At 58.6% G+C, this 27321-nt stretch overlaps 1 protein-coding gene across 5 annotated transcripts; it reads right to left on the bottom strand.

Annotated features, from left to right (window-relative positions):
- Positions 1-1067: 1067 nt before the first annotated feature.
- On the bottom strand, positions 1068-25583 carry Ints1 (integrator complex subunit 1). Of its 5 annotated transcripts, none has more exons than XM_052167592.1 (47): positions 25213-25583; positions 24344-24634; positions 22774-22970; positions 22526-22663; positions 22176-22329; positions 21966-22071; positions 21684-21870; positions 21432-21577; positions 21175-21316; positions 20149-20325; positions 19399-19507; positions 18963-19083; positions 18520-18597; positions 17797-17954; positions 17443-17539; positions 16233-16324; positions 16044-16104; positions 14812-15009; positions 14451-14580; positions 14019-14198; positions 13795-13944; positions 12709-12888; positions 12516-12620; positions 12208-12375; positions 11910-12021; positions 11048-11209; positions 10411-10557; positions 9850-9948; positions 9534-9658; positions 8972-9226; positions 8227-8386; positions 7890-8030; positions 7576-7762; positions 7374-7497; positions 6765-6895; positions 6121-6208; positions 5818-6044; positions 5562-5685; positions 4844-4977; positions 4560-4752; positions 3757-3884; positions 3342-3466; positions 2531-2644; positions 2038-2108; positions 1747-1838; positions 1496-1605; positions 1068-1409 (listed from the first exon to the last, which is right to left on the bottom strand). In XM_052167592.1, the coding sequence occupies exons 1-47, from the start codon at positions 25349-25351 to the stop codon at positions 1294-1296; spliced, it is 6669 nt and encodes a 2222-aa protein (XP_052023552.1). In that variant the 5' UTR covers positions 25352-25583; the 3' UTR covers positions 1068-1293. The 5 variants fall into 5 exon arrangements, with proteins under 5 accessions (XP_052023552.1, XP_052023555.1, XP_052023551.1 ...); XM_052167595.1 differs by having other exon boundaries at positions 3354-3466; XM_052167591.1 differs by having other exon boundaries at positions 21684-21877; positions 21967-22071.
- Positions 25584-27321: the final 1738 nt, after the last annotated feature.

The following is a 27321-nucleotide window of genomic DNA, read 5'->3' as shown; positions in this document are numbered from 1 at the left end:
GGGAAGTGGGAGTGAGGGGGACTTGGTTTGGTTGGAACTGGCCTAGACCAGAAGCCAGAAGCCTAGAGAGCAGTGGTGTGAGGGCTGGGGGTGGAAGCAGGGTACATAGAACCACCCTGTGTCCAGGTGCCCAGATAGGCCATCACTGCCAGCCTACCTGTACAGAGGCCCTCACACGTGCCCACTGCTCTGAATGGGCATATGAAGGCCTGGTGAGGACCTGACTACCTGAAGTTGGCGCCTGTCCCTCATTCTTTGTCCAACCTGGTCCTCCAAAACACTCCAGGAACCTTCCTGGGGACAAAGGGAAGCCTCGTCCCATCGGGCCCCAGTCATCAGATCTGCATGGTTGTGGAAGACTCAAGGAGACTGCAACAGTAGCAATGCACTCGGAAAGGTGTGTGGACAGGCAGGGCTGGCTCAGCAGCCAGGACAGGACCAGGAGTTGTGGGTCTGAGCCTAGGTCATTGCCAGAGGCAGTATGACTTCTGGGGAACCTGGGGCTGGAGCTGTTGTTGTGTGTTTTTTAATAAAGGAAACAGTGACCCCTGGTGGCCAGAGATGGAACAACCACCAGGGACAACCCTATGGAGATAATCTGGGGAGGTGCCTGTACCCCTAGGCTCTTGGCCACCCTGAGAATGGCTCTGATCCTAACCTGGAGGGCATGAGTCCATCAGAGACAAATGCTCTCCACAGAATGGTCCAGCTGCAATCAGCACCTTGCTGTCCCCATGGTGGGTAGGAACTGGTGGTTCATATCAGAGGCCACCCACAGGACTTGCTTAGAACCACAGGCTACTTGGGCCAATCCTGCCTGAACCACAGGGCTCTCTCATCTGTTTAGGGTGAGACTACTTTGCCTGCCTGGCTGATCTTGAGATAATGAAGTCAGAACCAAGCACGCCATACCACTGAAGGCAGCTGGCGGTGTGGGCAGCCTGCAGGGTGGTCCGTCAGGGAATGTGCCCTCCAGGCCTCTGCTCAACACCATGGAAGTCTTACACCACGTACAGGAACCCAGACCACACTGGCCAGGGAGCACTCAGGACACCAGACAGCACACAGGCACTTGACGCTTCATTTAAACCGCCCTTGGTACGCCATGCTGGCAGATGAGCCTCTCTCCATCACACCTCCTGTGACCCCAAAGACTCAAGAGGACTTTCAGCACCAGTCGATGGCTGGCGAGAGCTGCTCTCAGCCCCTGCCCAGCCTCAAGGGGCTCCAGGGCGAGACCGCCCCAGGGCAGGCTCGCGGGCGTGGCTTGGGATCGTGGGCGACCACAGCAGTTCACATCACAGCCTCCATGTGCAAGATCTTCAGGGCCTCTGAGATCTGGGCGCTGGTGTCGATCTGGCCATACATCCCCACGAGGAAGGCTCGGTGCAGCAGCACAGCCGCGTGCTCTGTGGGAGAGTTGAGGTCAGACGGCTGTGGGAAAGCAGATGGCAGGCGGGCACGGGGGGGGGGGGGGGGGGGGGGCGTGGCTCACCTTGGCAGAGCAGGGTGTACTCTGGCAGGTTCCTGAGGGCCGTCTGTACCACCTCAAAGTCTCGGCTGCCCAGGCAGTACATGAAGGTGGGCAGGAAGTCGGCGGCGATGCTGCAAGAGACATGGTCACGGGGTGTCGCCCTGTGGTCCAGGAGGCCGGCCAGGCAGGCCCCGTCGCCCCAGTCTGCACTGACCTCCTACTGCCGGGCTCAGCTAGCTTGGGATGACAGTGGCCCTAGGTTGGGGCTTTACCTGGGGTTGTTCTGGATGGAGCGCAGTGCTAGGCTGAAGGCCAGGGTGCGGCAGGACTCCTCGGCGGAGCTCATCAGCCGCTGCAGGTTGGTCTGTTCGGGTGAGAGAAGTGTGTCACAGTGGGGACTCGCCCTAACGGTCACTGCAGGGCCTGTTCCCAAGCTGCCACCTGGGCAGTGGGATAGCCCGCTTGACCTCCTACTTCCGTCTGGGACAGCGCCTGGCTGGCACGGCAGCGGGGCGAGTGCTCCCCTCTAGATGCCAGCCCGGGCTCTTTCCAGCCTCACTCACCGAGAAGAAGCCCAGGACCTCAGGTCTCCGCCGTGACATCTCGTCTATGTCACTCAGGGTCTCGAGCACATCTGAGGGTAAAAGGCCAGGCTGCGGGGTCTAGGGGGAACCTACGGGGACCCTCCTTCCTACCCCAAGCAACCCTGAGACAGGAAGGGACAGTTTCCTAGTCGCCCAGGGTCTCCCCAAGACGCACCAGGAACCGTGCCATGTTCCGTGGTTGTTGACGCATGCCCTCCCCGTTTGGCCTCACACTGGTCTCCAGGGAGGCCGTGACCAGTGGCTCAGCCTATAAAATGGATGCTTGGAGCAAGCCTCTTTACTCAACCCCTGGTTCTGCTCTGAAGACTGACAGACCTACCAGACACCCTGCTAGGTCTTCCTTAAGAACCTTAATGATTTCGGGAGTCCACTCCGCTCTCTAAGCAAGCTGTGCAGTGGATCCGGGGTGGTCTAGGAACGGGGTGGGGGTGGGGGTGGGGGCCTCACTCACCCTCAACAGCCTGGCCCCGGGAAAGCCTCTTCATGTGAGGAGCCACGTCGGCGACAGTCAGCGGGGTGCAGAGGGAGACGCTGACCAGGGGTAGGGAGCCGGCTGAACGGTCATCTGTGGAAGGTTAGTCAGGGTCAGAAGACAGCTGAACACCGAGGACCACAGTCTCCATGGAAAGGCTATGCCCATCCCAGAGGCACGATGGCCACTATCCAGGATGCCACACGGTACGCCATACATGTGGGGGTCATGGGGTTGGAGGGGTGTCATGTGGAAGGTAGCATTTGGGATGTGGGGCTGCCCTGGAAGACCCCGCTCATGTTTTCCTCACACTAACTACAGCCAGCTTAGGAGCCCATTCCCTTGCCTCTGCCCCCAGGGTACCTCTCCACATGGGAGACTTGTGTCTGTACTGTGTCCTCTAAGGACCAAGTGCCTTCAGGCACCCGAGGCCACAGTCCATCTGGCTGACAGAGGCAGCAAGAGCTAGGTGCAATCACCGGGCTTCTAGTCATCCTGCCTTACCGAGTCATCGCCTATCTGCCAGCGACTATGTCAGCCAAGGACAGCGTCCTGCCTGTGGAGCAGGGGCCACCATCAGGAAACTGAGGTGGGAGTAAGACCTGGGCCTAAGGACCAACCTGCCCGGGCAGCGTACAGGAAGCATCCAGAACCAAACACTGCCACAAGGTGGTTCCGTTCAGTCAGCCTGGTCATGGTACCGCCCACACACATGCACGAGACAGATGCGGTCTCGGGGCTCGTGGGCTGGCACTCGCCAGGACCCTCCCTGCAGCCCACCGGAGCTCACCTGTCCGCTTACCATCACCTTCCTCATCCAGGCCTTGGTCAGCTCTGCCATCCCGGCTGGGCAGGCTGAGCCCTGCCAGTAAAGACTTCAGCATCACCAGGTCACTGTTGTCAAAGGACAGGTCACTGCGGAGAAAGCGTGGGTCTACTTCAGAGGAGGGCAGGCGGGCAAGAGTGCCAGGCAAGGAGAGGCAGCAGGGCGGAGAGGAGGGCCAGGGAGGAGGGAAGAGCAAAGTGAAGCGGTAGGGAGGAGGGATGCGCGAGGAGGAGGACTGAATGGGGAGGAAGGGTACGGAGGAGCAAGTGGGGGTGAGGCTGGGGGCTGCAATTCAGACCAGAACATTCACTGTCTGGGCTGCCCCCTCCTGGCTCTGGCGCGGGGTCACTGTCCAGCCCCGGCAGGTGTGTGAACTCACTGGAGGGGCTCTGCGTGCTTCTGCAGGAAGGCCACGGCTGCTGGGGCGCTGCAGCCCACATACTTGTGGATGAACTGAACGAACTTGCTAATGAAGGGAGCCAGCTGGCGGGAGGACTTCCGGTAGTTCTGTGGAGAAGACAGAGTCACCAGGGGCTTCCTCAGAAACCTCTACCCGACGCATGACCCCCATGACAGTCATGGGCCCAGAGCTAGCCTGACTGGGACCTGATGTTTGGGTTTTTATTGAACAAATGTTTTGCCTGAATGTCTGTCTGTATGTATGGGTGGCTGGTGTCCCGGAACTAGAGTTTCTAAGCTTGTAAGCCACCATGAGAACCAAACCAGGGCCTTCCTTTGCAAGAGCAGCTAACAGTCTCTAATCTTAAAGCTCTCCTTCCAGCCCCTAGGTCGGACCCATGTATTGCCTCACAATATTATAGCCAAGGCTGGTCCAGAACTTGCGACTCTCCTGCCTCAGCCACCCAAGTACTGTGATTGCAGGTGTGCGACTCTGACACCCGGCTGGCCTGCTTTTGCTTTCACAGCATCTATCATCTATATACTAGGCATATGACACTAACAAACAGCACTCGTGGGGCTGGGCACTGAGGGTCTTGAATGTCGCATTCCCCAGGCTGGGGACACTGGGGCTTAGGAACCTCAGTGAGAGCTGGTCTCCACACAGTGGGGACAGAAGCCACTGGAGGGTGACTCCAGGCTGTCCTGTAGGAGCAGGAGGGAGTCAAGCGAGGGCAGGAGGGGTCATAGGAGGATGTGGGGGACAGTCTGCACGGCACCCACCAGGAGCAGGCGGATAAAGGATCGCAGGCAGTCCCAGAGCGCCCCCTGGTGTTCGCTCTGGAAAACCCGTGGCTGCAGCAGCTCCAGGATGCCCAGCACATGCAGGAAGAAGGCCAGGTGGTTCTGCTGCCGGAACTCCTGGAAGTTCAGATGAGTGCGGCCATGCAGGAGAGCTGCGATCATGGGCAGGTGCCTGGGGGCAGCAGAAGAATGTCCCTGGTCACACTCCCACCCCCCAGTCACCCCAACCCCACAGGGTTATCCACTGCTGCGACAGCACGCACCTCAGCAGCAGGATGGGGTGGGCCACGGCCAGCTTCCGGCAGGCCATGTTGGCATCAGCCACTCTGCTCTCAGAAGACCGGGAGTCACTGGTGTCTGCCAGGAGCGTGATGAAGCGGTGGATGAGCCCGTCCAGCTACGGCGAGGGGAGACTACGTCCTAGACACCGTTTGAACCCTCCCTCCCCACCACGGCCCAGGACACCACGCTCAGCTCAGCATGGACACTCTAGAGATCACACCGAAGGCGTGGCCCCTCACACAAAGCTCCAGGGGACGCAGGCTGATCTGCCCTGTACAGTGGAGCTAGCCAGAAGGGTAGAAGGCAGGAGGGCTTGGGGGAACTCTGAGGTGACCGGGCACGACCCTCCTGATGGAGGCCATGGCTCCGTATTGTCCACATGCTACACAACACACATGACAACTTTTGTCTGTCCACAGCCTGAGCACAGAAAGGGGAAGGGGCATCTCTGCACCAGGCTGCATCCAGGAAGAAAGCCTATCACAGCAAGGATGAGCTCTGGCGAGGCGAGGTGAGGTGAGGTTGATTGCGCAGAGCCCCGCTGTCCCCCCCACCCCCCTCCCGCGCCCCGCTGCCAGCCCGCCCCCCCACCCCCCGCCAGCCCGCCCCGCCCCCAGCACCCCGCTGCCACCCCACCCCCACAGCCCCACTGCTGCCCGCCCCCCTTCCCCGCTGCTCTGTGGGGGCTGTGTCCCTCACCTTGCAGATGCTGCTGCTGGTGGCACCTTCGCTTTGCAGCAGGACCTCGGGCACTGGCACCCGGACCTCTGGCCGCTGCAGGTACAGCTGCAATAGCAGGTCTCGGCAGCGCTGGCCCAGCACGCTGGGAAGAGCAGAAGGCAGAGGGACTGGGTTACTCAGATGGTGTGGCCAGCGGAGGGCCGTGCGCTGAAGGAGCCACTTCCGGCAGACAGCGGCTACCTACGGCGAGGGGACGCGATGGGGACTCAGGTACCTGTCCCCCCACTGCTGAATGCAGCTGGTCAAGTGCTCAGTCACTTTCCCAATGCTCTCATCGTTACTACGGCAACAGCTAAGCAGCAGGGGCAGCCGGGTCTGGATGAGGGTGCGCGCAGCGCTGTCCCCGTCCTGGCTCCTGGTCTCCGCCTCGGACAGGATCAGCTCTACCAGGCTGAGCAGCTCTGGGCCCTGGACATGGAGTACCAGCTCCTCCCGCCGCTTCTGCAATCAGGAGGCTGCGGTCAGCCCCAGGAGGGGCAGCCAGCACCCACGGGGCTGGGCTAACCTCGACACCTGCCTGTGGAGTGCGCTGGTCCCGGCCTTGCCAGATGCGGGGGACATGGATACAGGCCCAGAGGAAGTCCAGGGAGGCAGAAGGGTCGAGTCTGGGAGAAGCAAGAAGCGCCAAGCAAGAAGCTGAACACTCGCGCCAGGGTCAAGTTCTTAGAAAAGGAACCTCTGTGGAGGGACCGCCACGGCCGTCCTCCTGAGGAGTCCCTCGTCCCTGGCCAAGTGTAATGGCTGCCCAACAGGGGTCTCCCTGATCCATACACTCCCAGGTCCTATGTTTGTGAGCTGGGCACCTGATGGTTCCTATGAGAAAACTCAAACACAGTTTGAGCCCACACTCTGGGCCTGTCAGTCAAGGCCGTGCTGGGCAGCTTCCCACAGCTCCTCTGCCTCCTCCTGTACCACGCCATGGATATGAACCAAATGCTCCACAGACAAAACTGTGCCAAGAAGATGAGAGGGGCTGGGCACCAAAAGCAAGCAACAGCTGGCCCTGCTGTTGAGGGCTTGCAGGTGCCCAAGGCACGGAGCATGACAGGAAGTCCCCTCAGGAAATGCTGCCCTGAATCAAGGTATAGGGGACACAGTCATGGTTCCCACAAAACTGTATCCAGGCCCAGAGGCTCTTAGGGGGTCTGGGGTTGGCCTCACCTCTGCTCACGGCTCTTGCCTAGCAGGACCCGGATACAGCGGTGCAGCGTGGACCAGCTGGCCTGGTGTGTGAGGAGGGCCAGGAGGTAGGGGCGGAAGGAGAGCACCTGGGCACTTACGTGACCTTTGCCCTAGAGAGGAAAGAGGGCGGGGTGATCTCAATTGGGCCCAGGGACCAGCAGTTCTGATAAGTCATGTCAGCTGACCATGTTCTGGTGGGGCGCCCCCAAGAAACAGTGGCCAAGGGCCTGGCCTGGCCCCATCTCCTCACCTCCTCCATGTGAGGCAGGGCCTGGGTTCTGACCATCTCCTCTGTTGCTCTGGGCAAGGGCTGGGTTTAAATGACAATGCATGGCCCTTCCACCTTCTCCACTTCCCCACAGCCCTGGGCCTACATGATTTCCTCAGACTTTAGGATCTGTGAACTATCCTGCCCTCACCCCATTCCAGCCCCAGGCCCAGATGTGGCTCCAATGTTGACCCAAAGAGACATGCACCAGCCCCTGGGTCAGGGGGCCTGGGCCTGGCTAACCACACCCCTCTGGAGGCTATGAGACATAGTCTAGAGTGGCAGCACTGTGGGAGGGCACTGGGCCATGGCCCTGTCACCTTTCTCCGAGAGAAGAGCAGCTTCCACTGAAGGTCAGGGTAACTGCAGACAACTTCAGGGTCCAGTGTCTCCAGCCAGTCCACGAGCAGCCCAGATGCTGGTCCCAGGCGCGTGGCTTCCGTGCTGCAGGACGGAAAGGTCAGAGCAGAGACCAGGCTGCAGAGCCACCACCCTCCCAGCCATGGCTACACTCCCAATTACCTGGCACCCTCCACGTCCTGCTTGCTGGGGCCTGGGAGCTCATCCTTCTCCTGCAGCAGCAAGGAGCTCACCACCACGATAGGCCCAGAGGCCGGGCTCGGGCAGGAGGTGTCTGGGGTGGCTGAGAAGAGCGCTGTCAGCAGCTCTTCCAAGTGCGGGGAGCGCACCTCAATGAGGCCCCGGAGGACTGTGGGAGAGAAAGAAGGCTGGCTGAGTGGAGCACACCAACAGCCTAGAGTTTCCCGAGGCAGACACTCCCCCCACCCTCGAGAGCTCCACGTGGGGCAGAGGGGAGAGCTGCGGACAAACAGTACCTTTGCTGATGAGCTCAGGCTCCACAGTACACTTCTCTCCGGACCTCAGGGTGGCAATGACAGCCCGTGTGGTGGAGTTGGCCACCTCCAGGTCATGGCGGAAGCTCAAGGCCTCAGCCAGGTGCAGGAGCCCACTGCGCACTGCAGGGTGGTATGAACCATGTGACCAATGCCGTGGCTCTGGCTTGCCCACACATCACAGCCCGCCTCTCTGCCCAGGCTAGCTGTTCTTCAAGAGGCCCACGGCTCTCAGAAGGCTTGGCTCCACCGCAGTAACACCCACCAGTCCCCGCCCACCCGCCGCCCTCAGTTCGCTCACCAGCACCGATCCACTCACCGTCACTGATCCGGCGTCTTGCTGAATAGCGAGTAGCGAATAACTTGAGTTGGGCTTGCAAGGGCCCATTCTCCACAGCGGGGCTGTCCAGCCACTGCAGAATCTGCATGAGCACTTTGAGGAGCAGTGAGGAGAAGCCAGTGTCCTGTGGTACCGCACGCTGTGGGGACAGCCAGCCATAAGTCAGCATGCTGGCATAGGACTCTAACAGCCCTGCCTGGGGGGCAGTCTGCCACCCAGGACCAGGGGCCCAGAGCCCAACATCATTCCCCTTGCCACTCAAAAGCATGTCTCTTAAATGCCAGGATGACCTTGAAGGGTTTAAATACTAGCCCCCTGGGGATGTGCCATTACCTCCCCGGTAACCAGTACACACAGTGGAGAAAGAACACAGGTACGCACACACAAACACAGCATACACACTGATGCACTCGTGCACACAGACAGGGCAGAGCCAGGCCATACAGCCTGCAGACAGGGGTGACAGAGACCTCACTTGTTCACCCTCTGTGATAGGGCCCTGGCCCTGCCCTTGCCCCTGTCCCTGCTCCAAGGTAGCTGGCTTTTTACACTTAAAGACAGGAAATCTAGACCTGCTAAGGGATGCTGGGAACAACATCAGACCTGAGGGTGTGTTGGGGAGATACCTAGGGCTTACTACAGTAGACAGAGCCATGCACTCTGGTGGGGCCGCCAGTCTCCCTCCCACAGCTCTTCCCTTCCACCAGTCCATGTGTCAGCGTACCTGGTACTGGTAGAGCTGGCGCATCAGCGGGCAGGAAAGGAAGTGGCTGTGGTGCATAGCCAGAGCGAGGGTGCCACCGTGCGGGGAGCTCAGCAGGGTGGCCATGGCCTGCAGCAGGCGGACTGTGATGCCCGGCACCTCGGGGTTCCCCTGGCGAACACGAGCCAACTCTTGGCCCAGGGCTTGCTGCAGTGCCAGGGCAAGGGGGCGCGGACTGGAGCTCTGCCACCGTGGGTCCGGGCTCAGTGGGAAGATCTAGAAAGCAGAAGGTGTAAGAATGCAGAGGCCCTGGACCCCAAGGCTTCCGTGTGTATCCCGCCTCCAGCCCATCAGATTCGGTCCCCAGTGCATTAATTAAGGGACCCAGAATCTTTGCTAGAAGGGTAGCAGGGAAGCCTAACACCCCAACAACTGCTGTGAAGGACAGAGGTACCTAGCACCCTAGCACAGGGAATGGCAGGGACCCCAGAACCAGACTTCATTCTGCGAGCATGGGGCGTGCACACAAGACAACACGTGCAGGGGGCGCTGCTGAGGGGCCCTCACACGGCAACCCTTGTACCTGCAGGAAGATGCCAGCTAGGTCGTCCTCAGGGCCAAGCACCGGAACCTGTGTCCCTGCCCGCGTCCTGCCCTGGCCCGGTGGGGGCTCAGGACTGCTTTCTGGCTTAGGAGCCTCTGTGCTGTCTGCAGACAAACAGGAAGCATGTGGCCTCAGAACTTTCTGACCAGCTCCTGGCCCTGTCCTGCGACTGTGACCAGAGAGCAGAGCTTTCTTGGGCCCACCAAATAAGGCTGGCGCATACCAGGGAATACCGTGGAGGCCAAAAGCGGTCCTGCTCGGACTGTAACGTGCAGGGGGTAAGGGGGGGCTGTACCTCGTCGGGGCGGCAGGGAGGCCGTGAGTAGTGAGTGGAAGGTCTGGCCTCCAGAAGCGCCTCTCTCGTGCTGTACTTCGACTAGGTGGGCCATGTAATCTGCAAAGCAACAGACGGGGGGGCCACTGGGGTGAAGCCGCCCACCTTTCCAGCAAACACAGGACTCGTGGGGCTGGCACACCATGCCCAGCAAGCTCTTCTTCGCCTGCAGGAGCTACCCTGGCAACGGTGGCACACACCTTTGATCGTAGCACTTGGGAGGCAGAGGCAGACAAGACCTCTGAGTTGGAGGCCAGTCTGTTCTACAGAGCTGGTTCCAGGACAGCCAAGGCTACGCTACACAGAGAAGCCCTCTCTCGAAAAGACAAGACAAAACAAAGACTACAGAAGCTGAGCTGCTGGGTTCCCAGCAGAGGACCTATGGTTCCCTCCAACCTCCAGTCAGTCATGATAGGACAGTACAGTAGGAGCCCCACCCGCCTGACCTGGTAACCGCACCATCCGCCCTAAAGGGCGTGGTGGGCCACAGGGTGCTGCCAGCCTTGTGGCCCCGCGGCTTACTCTTGTCCATAATGTTCTGCTCCAGGGTCTGGGGGTCCTGGGCCACTGCCTGGTCCAGGTACTGCAGCAGCTTGCTCATGCTGGACACGGGGATGCCGAAGGACTGCACAAAGAGCAGCAGCTGCTGGGGCTCCAGGTCCTGCAGGGCTGCGGGCAAGGGATGCTCAGCTGCCCACTGGGCCACCCTGCCCTGTCAGGGCGGCTCAGATGCACCAGCGCTGGGCCTGGCTCTGCCAGTATTTAGTCCCCCGTGGCTTCTGAAGCAATGACATCATCAGTGGCTCTCTGGCTCACTAGCGTCCCAGGCTCCTTGGTTTATCATGCACTGGGCTTCCCAAGTCCACCCAAGCCACTCATGGGAGTCTCCTTCCCTGCCTGGGGCCAGACTGAAAGACCCATGCTGAGCACACTAGCCCCTGATGGGACCTTCCTCTGCACAGCTCTCCTATAGCCCATGTGCCCTCCAAAGGCCCTGAAACTATCTCTCGTGTCTCTAAAGGCTAGGTCTTTTCTAGTGTTTTCTTCTCTGGGCCCGTGGTCTCTGAGCCCTCAGAGTTCCTGGAAGGTGTGACCTGAGTCGGTTCAGACCACCAGGCAGCAGGTACGAGGCCGCGCCCCTCCCCCAGCCTCACTGTACCAGCATCGACCAGGCGGGGGACCTCAGAGCGGATCATCCGCAGCTTCAGCCAGTCGGGCAGTAGCAGCGCCTCCTCAGACGTGTCCACCAGGAAGGCTGTGGGCAGCGGCTTCTTCTCTGGAAACCAGATGTCCAGCAACTCACTGAACTCGCTATCACCAGCTTTAGGGAGGACACAGGGAACAGCTGCGTCATCTGAGGAGCCATGAACCCCAGAAGGATCCCAGACCACTAAGGACTGTACTTCTTGGGGTGGGAGTAGGAATGGGGTTGGGGGTTGGGGAAAACTCAGGTTTTAGGGGGACAGAGAAGGCTCAAATGATGGTGCAGAGGAAGACTGAGACGGCAGTGGGGACGTAACTTCATGTCACCCTGTCTGCTGTCCGGCAGCCTGGGTTTGAGGGTGGAAGGCAGCTTCCTCTCCAGGTCGCCCAGAGTTATATTATGAGCCAAAGAATGCAGCACAAGTTGCTGTCCTCACAGTGCCTTCAGTCTCTGGCTCCACAGAGCCCAGGGGCCCAATGAGAGGAGACAGTCAGCCTTCCCTGCTGTCCTTCCTCGGGGCAGCATCGTGGTAGACACACACACCACACCACAGACGCGAACTTCCTCAGTATGATAAGGAAACCCACCCACATGCCTCAGAAGTCCCCGCCAGGGCATCAGAACCCTTTCTGGTCTCGTAGGCATAAAGGGGACGTGCACTGATGAGAGGGGTTTCAGGCAGACTGAGGCTCCCAGGCTCTGGACTTGGCCACTGAGGTACGGCAGGCAAGGGCACGCCCGAGCTAGGCCAGAGGGCTCCTCCCAGGCCATCCTGACTAGAAGCTGAGCTTAGCAAAGGCCAGGACGGGTTGCTTACAACTAGGCGGGCCCAGTGTCAGCAGGATGACCATGGCATGGACGATGAGGATATGCATGGTGGCCGTCTCCCCACTGGTCCAGCGCAAGAACACTTGGTCCTGAGACTCTGACTGTGAGAGAGGGCAGAGGGACAGGCACCGGGTGGCTCGGAGGGTGGTGTTGGGGGACAGTGTGCCCACCCTGTGCCCCACTACAGTCTGCCTCAGACCCGCCCCTGAAGACCCAGCCCCCACCCCACCCAGCTCTGAAGGCCCCGTCCCACTGGATAGCGAGTGGCTGACCCGCTCGGCCCTCACCCAGCTGTAGACCTCCTCGCCCTCCTTGCTCTTCCGCATGCGCCGCACGTAGCGGGAAAAGACAGACAGCAGGGCACTGAGGACCGCGTCGGAGGCAGTGCTGCAGGACGGCTTGGAGAAGAGGTGCGCCATGATGGTGGAGCGCTCTACGACCAGCCGGGCCACATCCTGAGGAGGGACAGGGACTGTCAGAGGCTCCCAAGATCCTGTCACACGTGGCCCCACCGCCTCGACTCCGTGGCCGCCAGCCTCACAGCCAGCCACAACATTGGTGACACGGCCATCTGGCCCTGCCACAATTCCCTCACCAGGGCCAGGTCACTGTGTGGGCCCTGCTCCTCCACCGGGGTGTGCTGGGACAGGTAGATGAGATAGGCGCTGATGGTCTGGGGGTCAGTTTCCATGTGGATAGCCTGGAGAGGTGGACAGGTGTCTGATAAGGGTCCTGGGGCAGTGCGCATCTACCCCTCCCTCCCAGGACTGGACTAGCCCATTCCACACCTGCTGGAGAGCCAAGGCAGTGGTGGTCCTCACGCTGTCAAACAGGGGCAGCCTGGGCAGGTCCCGCAGCAGCCACTGATAGCCCTGCAGGGCATCTGCCTCCCCGATGTCCTCCTCCATGGGGGGCTCTTTCTCCTCCTTGTCACGGAGACCACCCTCTGACAGCACAAGTGACAAGCCCTGCAGGTACACACACATATAAAGCTAGGCCCGCCTGCCCTGGCATGCAGCAGGCCCAGTCTGCTCCCAGACTGTTCCCTGAAGCACCACATGGAGAACACGGCAGCTCCTAGGTGAGGAAATCAGCCGGCTCCCTGTTGTCACCATAGTTTAGAGAAGAAAGGTAGTGTGGGCTGAGTTCTTTTTTTAAACTCCTTGCTTATTTTGGGAGACAGGTCTTAGTCTGTAGCCCAGGTTGGTCTCAGACTCGCTATCTAGCTGACTGGCCTGGAAATCCCCTGCCTCAGCATCCTGGATGCTGGATCACTAGGGCTGCCCATCATACCCAGCTTTAAATATTTGCTCAAAGCTTTTTACTTTGGTGCTAAGGACGGGATCTGAGAGCCCGAGTCCCAGCCTGGTGCTTTGCACAACCTTTCTAGACATGGTACGCTGCAGTTTGTTCCACCACTGTCACAGTTTGCCACCACCCAGGGAAGGAGACACAGCCAAGAGACAAGGGGCTTCGGTTCTTGCAGACTAGACTAGCAGCACCTGTCCCTTCTGTCCGCGCAAATTAGGAAAGAAGTCTGGGAGAGCCAAGTGGTTACCCAATACATACACAGAAAACCAGGCTGTGTGGCTCAGTGGTAGAGCCCCTGCCTAGAATCCCCCAGGGAGGGGCTGGGGGCATGGCTCAGTGGTAGAGCCCTTGCCTAGAATCCCCCAGTGGGGGGCTGGGGCGTGGCTCAGTGGTAGAGCCCCTGCCTAGAATCCTCCAGGGAGGGCCTGGGGGCGTGGTTCAGTGGTAGAGCACTTGACTAGTATGTGTGAGGCTCTGTTAATCCCCAGGATGCACCCACGCACGCACTCACGTGCATACACCCACCCCTCCCCCAAGTCTTTCACACACCCGGCCACACCCACCTTCATGGCCAACACCCGGGAGGCCACCTGTGAGGAGCCCAGACGCCGGAGGAAGTAGTCGAGCACCTCACACGTGGTCTGCTCATCTGCTTTAGGGCCCAGCAGCAGATCCTGCAGGCGGCCCAGCAGCTGCCGCTGTTTCTGCTGCCTCTGTAGACCAAGAAGAACTGTCAGGGCCACTGCTGGGGGAAGACCTGGTGGGGTGGATGGCTGGGATGCCTCACCTGCCGCTTCTTGGCCTTCTGCTCCCGGCTTTCGCCTTCATCCTCCTCCTCCCCTGAGGCTGTGGCATCAGCTGCATCGTGCAGCAGGAATTCACACAGACACTGGACAGGCAGCACGTCCAGTGAGCCTTCGCTGGACTGCACCAGATCTGCCAGCCATGGCATGGACTGGGAGGAGGCCTGTGGGCAGCAGAGAGACTGAGTGTATCAATAGAGGCCCAGCCCTATCCCCTGAATCCTCTGCTCTGCAGAGGCTCAAGGGTGCCCTCTGCAGGGCAAGTGTCAACCTGCAGCAGTCAGCACACACCCATGTGTGTTTAAGTACTATCAGCACTCAAGGATGCACCGCACTCTTGCACTCATCCTGTGGGGGCAAACCTCTGGAACCTTCCTGGCCCGTGCTCCCTCCACCACTCCCAGGGCAGGACTCACCTGTCGCTGGATGATGTGCAGGAGGAAGTCTGGGTTACGGCTGCGGCACAACAGGTGCCCAAGGCGCAGGGATTGGTTGAGGGCCTTCACCTGGTCCAGGATGTGAGGGGGTGGCCTCCGGGGAGGGCCTCTGTGTGTCACAGGGAAGACGGTGGTCAGAAGGCCACATATGCAACACAGAGTGCAAGAACTGGAAAGCCACACTGTCCCAGCCCTGCTATCAAGGGGCAGACAGCTCAACTAACCCCAGCACCCTAAGGCCTAATCCCAGAGAGCCACACCGTGCAGGGCAGAGCGAACAAGCCAAGGTCAGTATGTCACCTCCCTTCCGCCCACACCCGGGGCAGGGAGGGTGGCATACTGGGGGTCCAGGCTGGTTAGCTGGGACAGCAGGAGGCTACTGCTCTCGGTGATGGTCTGCTTGGTGGAGGCGGCGGCCAGGTGACCCTCAAAGGCCAGGATCTCCTGCTTCTCCCGCTGAGAGATCTGCAGCTCCCGGCTGATCATCTCCGTCCTCGTCTCCTCGTCCGTCAGCGTGCACGGCGGGTATGAGTAGTTACTGGAGACCACAAACATGCAGGCCTCGTACCCACCCCTGCGCATGGCACCCAGAGGGCAATGTCCAGGGCCAGGCACACACAGCTGTGGTTGCAGGAGTGCAGCCTGACCACCGGGTCAGCGACAACGCTACCCAGGTAAGCTCCAGTGTCTGCAGACCACAGGAACCCAGCACAGGCTCCTCCCACAGCACGAGGACCACCTTCACTGTGGTGACTAGCTATTTATCATCCTTCCGGTGTCCAGGACACTCTGCCACAGTATGTGCCACCTTATATGTCATGGGACCACTGTTTCTCATGAAAAAGCCTTGCAGAAACAACAGTTTTCTGTGAGGCACAAATACTTCCCCTTTTAATGCTCAAAAGTTGGTCTCCTTGAGAAGTCCCTTCCACCAGATCCCATGTCCCATGTCTCCCAGGCATAAACCCCACACTCAGTATCCTACACCACAGTCACACATTTATTACCCATGCCAGGGCCATACATAGAGACTGAGCGTATCCCAGTCCCTAATGTCACAGCAGGTAACTGGTCACCAATATCACTGCCACATACAAGCCTGATCCCTACAACGTCATGACCTTAGGCTATGACCTAAACCCGCTGCTCTCCCTGTGGTGCTGCCTGGCTGAGCCGGACCTGTTCCAAGCAGCGGTCCTCACCATGATCCACACAGTCTTCAACACCGGAACGATGAGGCGCCTTCAGCTACGCTAACCACTGACAGAGTCACCATGGCTGTGACTTGTGGCATTCCCCATGGGTCAGGCCCACATCCACACTACCCCCTCCCCAGTCTCCAGTGTGCAAGCTGCCCAACATGTGTGCACAGGGCCTGTCACCCTGCCCATGGGTTCCCATGGTGATGGCTAGAAGCACATTGCCCAGCCCAAGAGAAGTCACCCACTGAGACCTGGGGACAAAGGACTTGGCTTCGGGAATGGCACACAAGGAGGCAGACACCAGGGAGGCAGCATCAACAGTGCTCCTCTGTGCGGCCCCACCCTGGGCTGAAGGATGCTCGCCACTTACTTGGTCATTACCATCTCCATGAGCATCTTCAGGGTGGGATACTCCTCCCACGCAGCCAGGCCTAGAGAACAACAGAAGTTGCCCAAAGCACTCTCCCCAGCCTCCCTCCCCCCGGCCCCGGCCTGCACCCTAGCTGGCACTTCCATAGGCTCTGGCCCATGATCTGTCTCTGCGGCCAGGACAGCTTACCGATGTTCTCTGGGTTAAATGCGGCGACAACCAGCAGTAGGGGCCAGGCCTTCCAGTAGAGGGTGGAGATGGCAAGGTTTGGGGGCTGATACCTGGAAGGCAGGGGCGGTGACAGTGTGAGCTCGGTGCCCCGAGCTCAGGCTAGGCCGGTTCTATTCCCTGGAACCCAAATATAAATGCCAGATGGAGTGGTACATGCTTGTAATCCTAGCGCTAGCCCTGGGCCCCACTAGCTAGCCAAACTGATGCATTCCAAGTGAAAAAGTAAGAGGCCCTGGCTCAAAGAACAGGAGAACAAGACGGCTCAGTTGGTGCTGTCAAGGCTGAGGGCCTAAGTCTGATCCCCAGGACACAAATGGTGGAAGGACAGGATTTACACAAAGTGTCCTCTGACCTGCACATACAAGCTTTGCCACGCCCACTTGTACAGACAGACAGACAGACAGACAGACACACAGACTCGCATGCGAGCGCGCGCGTGCACATACACACACCTTAAAACCAAAAAAGCTGCTGGGAAGTGGTGGCACATGCCTTTAATCCCAGCACTCAGGAGGCAGAGGCAGGTGGATTTCTGAGTTCGAGGCCAGCCTGGTCTACAGAGTGAGTTCCAGGACAGCCAGGGCTATACAGAGAAACCCTGTCATGAAAAAACAAAAACAAAAACAAACAAACAAACAAAAAACCCAAAAAAGCTAGATAGATGGTTCAGCAGTAAAGATAGCCACCACCAAGTCTAAACACTTGCATTTGAATTCACACACACACACACACACACACACAAACTTTAAGTAAAAAAAAAATGCTTGTTATACAGCTCAGTGTCAGTGTTTGCCCAGTACACACAAAACCCTGGGTTCAACTGCTAGTACTGAGAAAAAGAAAAAATTTAAAGAAGCCAGGCAGAGAGCTGCATGCCTTTAATCCCAACACTCAGGAAGCCGAGGCAGGTGAATTTTGGTTTTGAGGCACCTGAGCTACATGGTGAGACCTACATCTTTTTGGATGGAGAGACCATCTAAAAGAAAAGAGAAGCAAAGAGAAGCCCTCAAAGTCTGAGACCCCCTCCCCCCACCCCCAAAAAGCTACTGGAGAAGCAACCTCTCACATACAGGAACAGTGGGAAGCAGTTGTGGGCCCTGGGAGCCAGCTCCCCCTCAGCCTCGCTGCCTGACAGGCCAACCTGCTGGGAGCCGGGCTGCAGCCTTACCCCGGGGGCAGCTGGATATTCTCAGGGTGGTGGTAGGTGCACAGGTTCAGAACCGCATCTATCAGCTGGATCCGCTCCACCTTCAGAACCTCCACATCTGAAACCCAAAGATACCTGGGTCCCCGTGTCTGGCCCAGCCCCCTCTGCGGGTAGTAGGAAGTGGGAAGAGAGACTGGGACTGCTCCAGATGGTGTGTGTATGACTGATACCACAGCATGACAGGCTAAACTGGGGACAGGCAAGGCCCTGGCCCTGCAGGTGGCAGGACCCCTGACAGTAGCGAGGGTGTGAGCTGGCTGGGATGGTGGCACCTCTCGCTTCTGTGAAGGGCACGGCGCCAGGGGTCGGTCTTACCATCAGCCTGCACAGCGGCGGCTCGCTTCACGAGGTGGTCAGCCAGTTCCATGGCGTCCGCAGGGCCAAGAGGCAGCTCCCGGGACAGTCCGATGACCAGGATCCGCATCAGGGTGTCCTCCAGAATGGGAACCTCTGAACAGAGGCGTAGGAAGAAACTGCAGGTGACATTGGGCGACAGGGGTGGTGAGGATCCACCAGGATCTCCTGTGGCCAGTGGCCAGTGGCCAGACTCCAACCCGCCTTTCCGCAGTAAAATGTTCCTTAGTCTAATGTTCCTTAGTCTAGCGGCCCATGCAGGGCATGCACACTAGCTCCCGGCCTTCAATGGATAGGGAGACAGTGAGAAGCCACGGTCACTCATTCATGAGTGACGGACAGGACGCCCACAGCCCTGGCGAGCAGCTGGGAAATGTGGCAGCTACGGTAGGCAGAATGCTTTTGGTACAACAGGACAGCAGTGTCTACAAGCTAGACTGATAGCAGGACTGGAGAGGGCATGTCCCAGAACATGCAGGTGGCCAATGGGTTGGAGGACACTGCAGATCAGTCCAAGAAGGACAGAGCGGGAGCGGAGAGGAGGTGTGTGTGTGTGGGGGGGGGGGTCAGGGAAGAGGCAGGACTGTGAGGCGGATACTACTGCAGGTGAAGAACAGTAAGTACATCTGCTATGCGTGTGCCCACAGGCTGCACTCTGGCTGCCCTGCCCCCCCTCGCCCTCACTTGCGGTCGCTCTCAGGTGGCCAGTTGTCCCACTTGTAGTAGGTCTCGGGCTGCTCGGTGAAGAGGACCTTGTGGAGGCTGCAGAGACAGAGCAGGTGTCAGTCAGGGTGTGGCCGTGCAAGGGAGTCTCCACCCCAACAGCACCCCGCAGGGACCACTCTGGCAAAAGCTACTAATGGAAAAGCGCTTGGGGGCCTTCTCGCCTCACTCCTGAGCCACCTGCCCACAGTGGGTGGTCACTAGTGACCAGGAGAGGGGTCGGTGGGGCCTCTGTGAGGAGAGGCAGCCCACGTGTGGCTCTCATGCTCAGGACCCTTCTGTCGTCGGCCAGTGTCAGGGCTCTGAGGGTGTGCGGCTGACGGCCGCCTCGGAGGTGACAGCTCCCACCTGAAGTGTACCCACACAGGTGACACTGTGAGGCTGAGAGAAGGCCTGCCTCTTACCAATGCACGTAATCCTTGGGGGCAAGTTTGCTGACGGAGGGGACGACAGTGTGAAGCCACCATACTGCGTCACGCTGGATAGCTGCAATCTGGTTCTGGAACGTGCGTAGCACCTCGAGGTCTAGGGAGACGGATCAGACTCATGGCACCTGCAGCCACGGCCTCGAGCGCTCGCTCAAGCGGGCCAAGCCGCTATGGAGACCACCCCCGCTCCCTCCAAAGTCAACAGGATGCCTGCGTGAACAGGCTCCGAGCACAGATAATTCTCTCAGACAGGAGGCAGGAGGAGGCCACCGCTTCTAGAAAACCTTCCACTTCTTCCAGCTGGAATGACGGAACCCCCGCCCCCACCCCCACCCCACCTTCGGTCTCCAGGAATGTGCCCGGTTTTATTTATGACCTCAGCTGAAGTGCCCCCAGCCCAGCACGGCCTTACTTCTCTTCTCTCCTTTGTCCCAGGCGATTCCAGCCTCCTTCACCTGGGCTGTTATGCCCAGCATCATAGACACAGCGAGCACATCCGTGATGTGGACCACAAACCGCTCCTGTGGGCATACAGAGCGGCAGAGTGGGCGTGAGTGACTTGAGGGCCCTTCCCAAGGGTCCCCATGTGGCGTAGGGAGGCATGCGTGCGTATGCACGGCAGACATGGACACACGAGCTACTTAGAGTTAGTCCCCACATCTAGAGACCACCGTGCTGGGGGAAGAGCTGACAGAAGCAGGCCTCCGGGTCCTGATCAGGCTACTGGGAGGGGACTCAGCCAACAGAGAGAGCCCTCTCCCCAATGGCAGACTGCCACAACGGTGGATCGCCATCCTGCCCTAGAGCCTTAGAGGCCCCCCGCCTTCCTGCTTCATCCTGCTCAGCAAACTCCCTCCCATCTCTTGCTCTGCACCACGAGTCAATCAGACCCTTTACTGGGGTGCTCCGTCCACCCCGCAGTCCTGCCAGCTGCAATTGTCCACATCCAACGCTGGGGTCACCAGCTCCCCAGCTTGGTCAGCCCCGCCCCATCCTTACGAGAGATGAAGCTAACACTGAGTGGCTTCACACTTGGCTGTGTGGACCACTGAGCCCATGTCTGCACACAAGCCTGGCACGCTGGCCATTCCTATAACAAGGTAAACCTCTCGGTGTCAGGAGACTGCGAAGCGGGAGGCGGTGGTCAGGGGTCCCAAGGTACCTTAAACTCCATTTCCAGGTACTGCGGCTCCTTGCGCTCCTGCATGAGGCCCAGGCAGAAAGCCTGGAAGTTGATCTCGTGCTTGGTTTGTTTGATGATCTCCCGCAGCAGGGCCCTCGAGGCACGGAGGTAGTCATCCTTGTTGGTGAGCAGATCCTGGAACACCATGGCTAGGAACTGAGGAAGAGGGAAACCAGAGAGAGCCGGGGTCACTGGTCATCTAGGTACACGCTTTTGCCATAGCCTGGCCCCACCGACGGACCTGCCAGGACCTCACTTGGGACCCGCAGAAAGCCTTCCCAGGACAACGATCCTCCCAAATAACTAAGCAGCTAACATGGAAGGATTGGACAAAATCCCACAGCACAGGCCAGGCCGGGCTGCCTGTCCTGAGAGGAGGGGGCCATCACCCCTTCAGGACATGAACTCTTAGGAGCTGACTGTGTTGTATTTCACTCCCGTGAGGAGGGTAACCAGTCCTCTTCTGACCGGGGTAATGGTGACCTGGCAGGCACAGGGATAGACGGAGATGCTGGCAGTGATGCCGACGGATACCTCAGCCCATTCCACCCCACCCACCTGGGCTCAAAGAATACTGAACACCAAAGCGACCTCCCAGGTCTACAACTACCCAGCTAATTCTCTTAAAACACCGAGCTGAGAGGGCAACCGTGGTCGGGCGTGGCCAGAAGCTAGCCCAGAGCCCAACATAACAGGCCGGCTCCTTGTTAAGGACAAGAGTGTTTCTTGAGTATGGGGAGATGCCAGACCTGGGAGCCACAAGCTAGGACTCCAGGCCAGGGCTGGAGGGCTGTGGAGATGCCTGTTTGGTTTAGAAAAACCCCACCTAGGGCTACACCACGCTGAAGCTGGGGAGCCCGTGTTAGCTCGTGAAGACGGTTTAGAAACCAGAAGTCAATGGATCTTCCTGCCCAGAGAGAGGAGTTTCTCCCTGTGAAGCTCTACAAGCCCCAGGCCTCACGGAGGCCCAAGCCCGGGGGCCTGTCACACACTAAGTCTCCCCACCTTGGGCGCCAGCTCAGAGCTGTGCTGTAGCACTGTGTACAGAATCTGCATGTTGTTGGGGTTTCGGGCATTGGAGAGCTCATTGAAGATGACAAACTTGATCGTGGTCCCCAGGTTGTCCTTGTGCGCATTCAGCAGTTCCCTGGACACAAAGAGCCAAGCAGGTGACGGGGAGGAGGGGGGAGGAAGGGGGCGCGGGACGGGACAGGCTGCCCCTGCTGCCTGCTGGCCTGCTGACGCGCCAGCTGACCACATACCTGATGCAGAGCATATAGTGGTTGAGGAGCACCTTGGGCTTGAGGCGGATCTTGATCAGGTGGGAGATGACATCCATGTCTTCCGAGCCATGTGAGTTGCAGTTCATGCACACGGACATCAGCAGGTCCTGCGCTGGCCTGGTCAACTGCGGGGAGGCCAGGGAGACCACCGAGCATGCAACCACGACCACCCGGAGCCCCCGAGGAGACCCCCCACCCACCCATGAACTCTGTTCCGCCAACGCGGCGTACCTTGGGGTTCTGCAGCCACATCTCCAGCCGCTGCACGGCCAGCAGCCGCACCTCCTTGTAGCCGCAGGTGGCGGTGAGCAGCCGCAGGAGGTTCCTGGACACGTTGTCGATGGGCTGGCGCCGGTTGAGCTGGTCACGGAGCATGTCCAGGATGTACTCTTCCACGCTCTCTGTCAGTTCATCGTACCTAGGCCAGAGGGGGGGGAACGGAGGCCAGGAAGCATGGCAGCTCCCATGCCCCCCCCATGGGTCTTCTGAGACCGAGGCTGTCAGCCCACCTACCTTGGCATGAGCTGTCCCTCCTGCTCAGGACTCAGCTTCTCCTCTGCGATCAGCAGCTCCGTCTGACTGTCCTCCTCTTCTGTGAGTGACGGGTGGGGGCTGCTGCCTGCGGGGACCACGGGAGCTGATGGGTGCCTTCTCCCAGGGACGTGGAGGTTGGTGCCCTTGCCCCCCACCCCCAACCTCACAAGACACTTTAGCATCTCTTACCTGCACCAAGTTCACCACCACTGCGTGCCCCCTCCCCCTGCAGCATCTTTGGGGGCATCTTGGTGTTGAAGGCTGTCTGGATATTGTCCACGAAGGTGCGGCAGTGAGGGCTGTCCACCCAGATCCGCTCGCCCAGAGAGTCTTCGATGTATACCTACGGTGAGTCAGGTTTGGACCCGGCCTGATGCCGGATGGGTACCCAGGGCAGGCATGCAAGAGGCCTTCGCCAACGCCCGTAGAGGAAGGCAAGCACACCGGGGGCCGCCATTCGTGGCCCTCTCCTGTACTGGTCTCCAGCATCCCCACTTCCTCGTGGCTCTGCTCACAGAGACCCCAGAGAGGTGACTAACCTTCACGAAGATCTCAGGCCAGTTCTCGTCCTCCTCGTACGCGGCCATGAGAAGGTTGCAGGCCAGCACAGACACTAGGCTGTTCCCTTTGGCCTTGAAGTTGACAGAGGCGTCCCTCCGCAAGAGGCTGCACAGGGCCTGGAAGGAAGGTAAAGTTACAGTGCTCGTGAGATGGACCCACACCACACAGCGACGGCTGCGGCAGGTGGAGGGAGGGTGGAGTGAGCAGGAGGCGTGGCCAGTCTCACCTCAATGACACCCTCTGTGGCGAAGATGTTGGGCTTGATCTTGGCCAGGTACATGAGGCTCAGGTAGAGCGTGCTGTCGGGTTTGGCCCTTGTCACCTTGAGCTGCTTCGCTGCCCCGCAGAGCACTCCCTCAATCCTGTCGTCATTGCCCTCCAGCTCAGCCGCTTCAATCTCATCCAGCAGCACTGTGGGCAGAACTGACCACACGGGAGCTTCCGGTGAGGGAGGGGTGGAAGCAGAGGCCACGTCCAGAGCAGACAAGTAGAGGCAACACAGACGGGCCTCACCAGCACACGAAGGCTCTGAGCTCCCAGAAACCTTTCTCAGAAACCCATGGCTTCACAAATACTGAACCACGCCCCCAGCCCCTCACTGGAAGATTCTAGGCAAGGGCTCTACCACTGAGCCACACCTCCAGCCCCTCCCTGGGGGATTCTAGGCAGGGGCTCTACCACTGAGCCACGCCCCCAGCCCCTCACTGGGGGATTCTAGGCAGGGGCTCTACCACTGAGCCACGCCCCCAGCCCCTCCCTGGGGGATTCTAGGCAGGGGCTCTACCACTAAAGCATAGCCCCAGCCTCTCACTGTGGGGATTCTAGGCAGGGGCTCTGCCTCTGAACTATACCCATAGCCCTCAATTTACTTCTTCCCTGTGAGATAGGGCTGTGTTAAGATGTGGCTGGGGCTGGCCTTGAACTTTTGATCTACCTGCCTCAGTCTCCCAAGCAGCTGAGGTGACAAGGCCTACACCACCAAGCTTGGCTACCATCTGAGCCTTTCAAATGACATCCCGGTATCGAGGGATAATGTAGCCTTTTGAGACACAACTTCATTAAAGGCTGCAGGACAGGATGCTTGTCCCCTTTGGCTCTCAGGGAGGAGTCCCCTAGAAAAGGCTCTGAGCAGACACGCAGACAGTGGTGTCTGCGACTGGAACGCTAGGTGCTCCGAGGCTGGCACATAGCCAGTGGGTGACAGGTCTAGGCTAAGGCATCACGGAGCTGTTATGAGTCACGGAGGGGCCCTGGGCTGTAGAGTTCGGTGGTTACAACACTTGCCTCATGTGCATTGGGACCTGGGCTCCATCTTGGCACAGTCAAAGAAGTCATGGGATAAATGACAAGAAGCAGGGGAGGGTCAGACACCTGCACAACTGCAGGGACAGTCATCTCCCCTCTGAGGTCTCTTTGGTACTTTGGGGCACCTATTTTCCACCTAGAAAATGGCACCAAAATGCTCCCTGTCCTGGAGGCAGAAACAGTGAGCAAAAGATCCCCTTCCACTTAAGAACCAGGCCAGAACTACCTGAGTGCCACCACAGTCAGCGCACCTCCCCCAACCGGGTTCAGAACAGTGTTGCCACAGCCAGGGGCAGGCCATAGACACACCAGATAAATGACAGAATGGAACACTATGGGGTTGGGAGGTGCATCTGTTCACAGTGCCAGGCAGAGAGCCCACCCCCCCCCCACTGTGCTAACAGAGCCAGGCTGGAAGAGGCTCTGATGGGCACTGGGGTGAAGGACGGGATGAAGGAATCTCTCTGGGGATGTCGCCAGTCTGACCTTACCTTCAATGGGCACCACAGATGGCTCCTTGATGGATGGAGAGATGGCTCGTTTTTCTGCAACTGCAGCCTCAGCCAGACGTCCCAGGGCGCTCAGTGGGGGTGTGGAGGACAGCTTGGGGCGTTTAGTGAGACCAGTCAGCGCAGAGGCCCCAGACAGAGATGCGGATGCATCTCGCTTGCGCTCTGAAGGTAGCCCAGAAGGGGCTGGCTTCAGCAGGGTGGATGCTGTCTTTGATTCATTGGCCTGACCCTTGGACCCCAGAGCAATAAAGTCCCCAGGGGGAGGATGCCCTGCAGAGGAAAAGAAACCCCACACCTGTGATACTCCTCCTCAGAGCGGGACCCTGAGGAGACAAAAGTAAATTCAACAACACTCTGGCAGAGCAAGTGATGGCTGACGCTAATCCTGTGCTCACTAGAAACCAAGCCATCCTAAGTACTGTCTACTTAATTCTCACCGAGTTTCTTCAAAAGCATGAACCTCACTTTACAAATAAAGACACAGAAGTTAGGTAATGTACCAGAGTCACACAGTTAGCAAGAAGAAACTTTAGGTTCCCAGTCTAGATTATCCGGCTCCAGGGACTGTGATTCTGATCCAGGTACCCCGTCCTTTCCAGATACCCAACAGGGCAAGGATGCCCTTGTCCTCCAGGAGTTCCCCCCCCTCCCCGACTCCCCAAGACAGCAATGTTTGCATGAACCCTGAGTTGGATGACCGTGTTCTGCAGGAATACTGTGTTGGATGCCTATGCTCTTCAACAGTTCCCAAGTTAACTATGTCCCGTAAGAGCCCCTTCAGGGGCCATGCCGGCCTGCAAAGAACCCATTCATTGACTGTCCTGCGGTCGTCGCGCGCAGGGACGCACCTGAGGGCTTGGCGGCCGCGCTGGGCCTCCGTACGGTGGTGGGTTTGGCTCGATTCATCCTCCCCGCGGCCCGGGCGCCCCTCGACGAAGCGCCGTCACCTGGGAGGAGGCGACGGGAGTCACTCGCTCGCTCAGTCATTCATCCCTCGCAACGGGGCCACTGAGCGGAGTGCCCAGGGCCGCCTACCGGGGTCACAGAAAGGGGCCAAGTGCAGCGCACACGCGGCCGACTGCGGCGACGGATGTCACCGCAGGGAGCGGAATTCACCTAGGTGCAAAGGCCTTTCACCCCCGGTGCATCACCCTGCAGACCCGCAGCACGGGCGCTCCGGAAGTGCAAACTGATCAGCGATCCTTCCGAGCGCCGATTCCCCCCCACATAACCGGAAGTAAAACAAACCCGAAGGCGAGGAAGAGACAAGAGAGGCAGGCCGAGCGTCTGTAGTGTTTGCACCGCCCTCTGGCGGCCGGAGGCTGGATAGGACCGTACCTATGCCTGTATGAAAGTTCTGCTTATCGGGCAAAACGGTTCCCTCTTACTGTTTTGGAGCTAAGTCTGATCCTAGCTCAACAAGTTAGAATCCTATTTTCTTTGTTTTGTTTTCTGAGACAGGGTTTTTCTGTGTAGCTCCGGCTGTCCTGGAACTCACTCTGTAGACCAGACTGGCCTTGAACTCAGAAATCGGCCTGCCTCTGTCTCCCAAGTGCTGGGATTAAAGACGTGCGCCACCACTGCCCGGCTAGAATCCTATTTTCATATTGATCCGTCAGTGACATGTTCTAGAGTCAGGGATACTGAAGGCCTCCTTCAATGGCCTCTGGATTTCATCTGATTTGGGTACCTCCCTAAGCATGGAGACCAGAGCTGTCAGGACAGGTGCTGCCAGACTCCTACCTCCAAGGAAGTCCCAAGATCTGTTCACTTCCGGGTGCTATCTGGACAGGCCGTCCAGCTGCTGGATCAAGTGCAAAAATTTCAAACATGGCCAGGCGGTGGTGCCTTTAATACCAGCACTTGGGAGGCAGAGGCAGGCAGATTTCTGAGTTCAAAGCCAACCTGGTCTACAGAGTGAGTTCCAGGACTGCCAGGGCTACACAGAGAAACCCTGTCTCGAAAAAACAAACAAACAAACAAACAAACAAACAAAATCTCAAACATGGCCCTGAGACCATGTTTGTGTGTGTACGTGCATGTGTGTGTATACATATATATGTGTTTTTATGTGTGTGTGTGTGTGTGTGTGTGTGTGTGTGCAGGTCTGAGTGTATGTATACACACATAGACAGACAGACAGACAAGGTCCCAAGACCTTCAAACTCCCTTCATAAATTGTCCCCATGATGGCCAGCCTCCTTGATGACAGCAAGCCCAGAGCTGTCTAGTAAACATGTGTGGGCTGACGAAAGGGTGTGTTTGAACGCTCTGGCACAGAGGAGGCTCCGGGCAGAGAGCTGGTCTTCAGCCTCAGGCGTATGCCTCCTGATTCCTGTCAACGCATGCAGTTTAGGGTCTTTCTCACCATGACCCCAGGGCTGCAATAACACTCAAAGATCAAAGGGCCACAGCAAGGCAGCTCAGTAGATAAAAGAGCTTGCAGAGCAGGCATAATGGCTGAGTTTAATCCCCAGACCACATGTAAAAATGGAAGGGGACACCCAGCTCTACAAAGTTGTCCCCTGACCTGCACATGTGAGTGCTGTGGCGTGCACACCCGAGCAGTCTGCACACTCATACCCATAATAAAATAGATAAAATTTAGATTTAGAAAAGGATGAGCCGGTGTGGTAGCACACACCTTTAATCCCAGAACTCAGGAGGCAGAGGCAGGTGGATCTCTGCGAGTTCCGAGGCCAGCCAGGTCTAGTGAGTTCCAGGACAGCTGGAACCACATAGAGAGACTCTGACCCAAAATAAAAAGCCAAAAACAGGATGATGGGAAGTCTGTTTACTTCACTAGATCCTAACCCAGAGGCAGTGGGGCCCAGCTCAGCCTGTGTCCTGCTGAGGACCTTCTGGGGAAGGTTGGGCAGAGAGTCCCCCAGAACCTATGTAGCAGTGCTGGGAAACAACTCTGAGCAGAGCTGCAGCTGCTGCGGTCTAACTGTCCT

This window comes from Apodemus sylvaticus, chromosome 22 (genome assembly GCF_947179515.1).
Source record: "Apodemus sylvaticus chromosome 22, mApoSyl1.1, whole genome shotgun sequence".
NCBI classification, from domain to species: domain Eukaryota; kingdom Metazoa; phylum Chordata; class Mammalia; order Rodentia; family Muridae; genus Apodemus; species Apodemus sylvaticus.
Note: the sequence above shows the minus strand (reverse complement) of the source record. Positions and strands in the feature narration are given on the sequence as shown.

Coding starts and splice junctions, on each gene's coding strand:
- Ints1 (XM_052167591.1), bottom strand. CDS start 25,351: ATGACTGAGCGAGCGAGTGACTCCCGTCGCCTCCTCCCAGGTGACGGC. Junction 24,635..25,212: donor CGCGGCCGCCAAGCCCTCAG/GTGCGTCCCTGC, acceptor TTTCCTCTGCAG/GGCATCCTCCCCCTGGGGAC. Junction 17,955..18,519: donor CCACCTGAGAGCGACCGCAA/GTGAGGGCGAGG, acceptor TGTCACCTGCAG/TTTCTTCCTACGCCTCTGTT.